General features: G+C 35.8%; 1 protein-coding gene across 1 annotated transcript in view; it reads left to right on the top strand.

Annotated features, from left to right (window-relative positions):
- The window catches only part of LOC147549636 (nudix hydrolase 20, chloroplastic-like), a 4,203-nt gene extending 2,744 nt beyond the window's left edge, over positions 1 to 1,459 (top strand). Inside the window, exons 7-9 of the mRNA XM_086670419.1 lie at positions 1 to 45; positions 548 to 668; positions 1,169 to 1,459. The exon at positions 1 to 45 is cut by the window's left edge and continues 71 nt beyond it. Of these exons, the coding sequence (XP_086526545.1) occupies positions 1 to 45; positions 548 to 668; positions 1,169 to 1,238 (236 nt within the window). The 3' untranslated portion in view covers positions 1,239 to 1,459. The remainder of the gene's footprint in view (positions 46 to 547; positions 669 to 1,168) is intronic.
- Positions 1,460 to 2,408: the final 949 nt, after the last annotated feature.

The raw sequence follows: 2,408 nt of genomic DNA, 5'->3' as shown, positions 1-2,408 counted from the left end.
GTTATGATTTAAAGCTTCCTGCTAACTTTGTTCCTACAAATGAAGGTAAACTTATAGATATGCAACTTTCTTGACATTAGGCCAATAAGCTATGAGTATAAATACCCTAGATATCATATGGTTGGTCATGAGATTTCCCTTTGCTCATGTGGAACTACTCTCACATTCCCTTCAGGTATGAATTTTTTTATCCCATCAGACGTCTTTTTCTGGGTAAAATGGGGCGCCTGTGGTCGTTTGGCCTAGCTCTGGTACCATACTGCCATGTTAAGTTAATGGACATCAAACTCAACCGATTGGCGGTAAATGGAGAGGCCCTAGATACTATGTATAGGTCACGATACTTCCATCTGTTCATGTAATACTATTCTCAGATCTGCTATGTATCCTAATTCAACCAATTGTTTTTAACAGCACTTTGATCACTTGTACGAGCACTTCCTTTTACCTTTAAAATTGATAATCATCTTCATCTAGTACTTTCTTCCTCTCGTTTCAGTATTTTCGTTTCTGAAATTCGATTTGGAACCTATATGTCATGTTTCAGATGGAGAGGTAGAGAGTTTCAAGTTGATGCCTGTGGTGGATGTTGCAAATATCATACGAAATACCGAGCTTTTCAAGCCAAATTGTGCTCTTGTCATCATCGATTTCTTGTTTAGACACGGGTACTGAATATCTTTCTCTTCACTCCAATGGCTTTATCAATTTTTCCAAGTTAACTATTCCTTTCTGAACCCAGATATAATTTTCAGCTACATACATAGATAGGTCACTGTTTATTTCTCAACAGTTCAAAAAAAATATGTTAAAGTGCTTTTGATACCTCACCATTTGAACCATTTTCGTGAGGAATAACTGATAAATCCATCTTAAAACTCTTGAATTCTCATACTATCTTACGACATGGATTGTACGCACCACCATTAAATATTCAATCGATATTTCGACAGGGATTTCTACTGATGATATCTTTGTGTAGGGACCTAAACCCCAAACCACTTAAAAGAAACTGTGGGTCTTCTGTGGCGTTTGTTTGACCAAGATGCTATATACTTATGTATAGATTGTATCAGTTACCAAGTCGTTATGCTGATTTTCAACAAAAAAAAAAGTCGTTATGCTGATATTATAGTTAAAAGTCATTTTTTTCCTTTAAATCATGCAGATACATCCGCCCTGAAGATCCAGGTTATCTGCAACTTCTACAGAGCCTGAGAAGTGGAGATTGTTCCTAGACGAAAATGGACTTTGTTATTCTTCGCCAGCTCTTTACATTTTTGTCACCTATTTCATTTCTTGGCATCTTCAATGGACCATTAAAGGCAAACTCAATAAGCCATCAAATAGGGGCATATTTTTCAATCCACTGTTACTGTCCGAGTGATCATCATGTATATGTATACAACAGTAGTTAATCCATACTAAAAAAGAATTCTTTTAAAAAAAGAGAAGAAAAGAAGCTGAACCCCCAAAAATGGGGAGGGGCTGCTTATATACCAAGAATTAGAACATTAATCTTCTAATTCAATGGATCAAGCCATCAACTAGTTCTCTTTTACATTAATGTTTCTTCTGTGCATAACCCCATGAATCTCTCTAACTCATTTGTGGTTTGTGGTGATCCATCCTAATGATGTCGTGATCCATCTCACTCTGAACCTAACCGCCTAAGTTAAACCAAGAAATGAAAGACATCTAAAGCTCAACAAGATGAAAGAGGCCTAAAAGTTCAACAAATTTATTGCATAATATATACTTATAATAATCCAAGTTAAATATTTCTGGAATTAAACTTCCAGTGGATGGAACTGGAGACCTCTGCGTTGCAGAGAAATGCATTAACCAACTGAGCTACAAGTTATTGGCCTTTCCTCTTTTAGTTATTATACTAAAAATACAAAGATTTAGGGTTCCTCCTTATTGATTGGTTAAGATTTCTTCGATTTCTAATAATTTAGATAAAGTTACAATGATAACAGGTATATATAGGGTCGGTATAGACTCTGTCTTGACAATGTCTAGGCTCTGTCTGGACTCTGACGAGAAGTGTTTGTATGTGATTTATGTATGTGATTGAGTTTCGTTTACATTGTTGTAGTATGGTTCCAACGTACTATAATATAGTCAAATACACCAACTAGGTATTTTTATTATTGTTTTACTATTACATATTAAGTGTGAAACACCATATTAGGTTATACCAATTGTGGAACTAATCATCATAATCATTTTTTTGTTCTTCGCGTACATCATTAACAGGAATGGTTTAAACTCTGGTACAAACATTTTGCTATGCACCCAAGGCCTGACCCAACTCATCAACCCATGGGCGTACTCAATCCCGATGGTGATGTTCCAACCACTATATTTCTGATGGGTAAACCCGACTTCAATTGATGATCATG

The sequence above is a fragment of the Eschscholzia californica genome, unplaced genomic scaffold (genome assembly GCF_041429995.1).
Source record: "Eschscholzia californica isolate CP2 unplaced genomic scaffold, dmEscCali1.0.p SCAF_3, whole genome shotgun sequence".
In the NCBI taxonomy this organism is placed as follows: domain Eukaryota; kingdom Viridiplantae; phylum Streptophyta; class Magnoliopsida; order Ranunculales; family Papaveraceae; genus Eschscholzia; species Eschscholzia californica.
The sequence above is the reverse complement of the archived record's forward strand: the minus strand, read 5'-3'. Positions and strand labels throughout refer to the sequence as shown.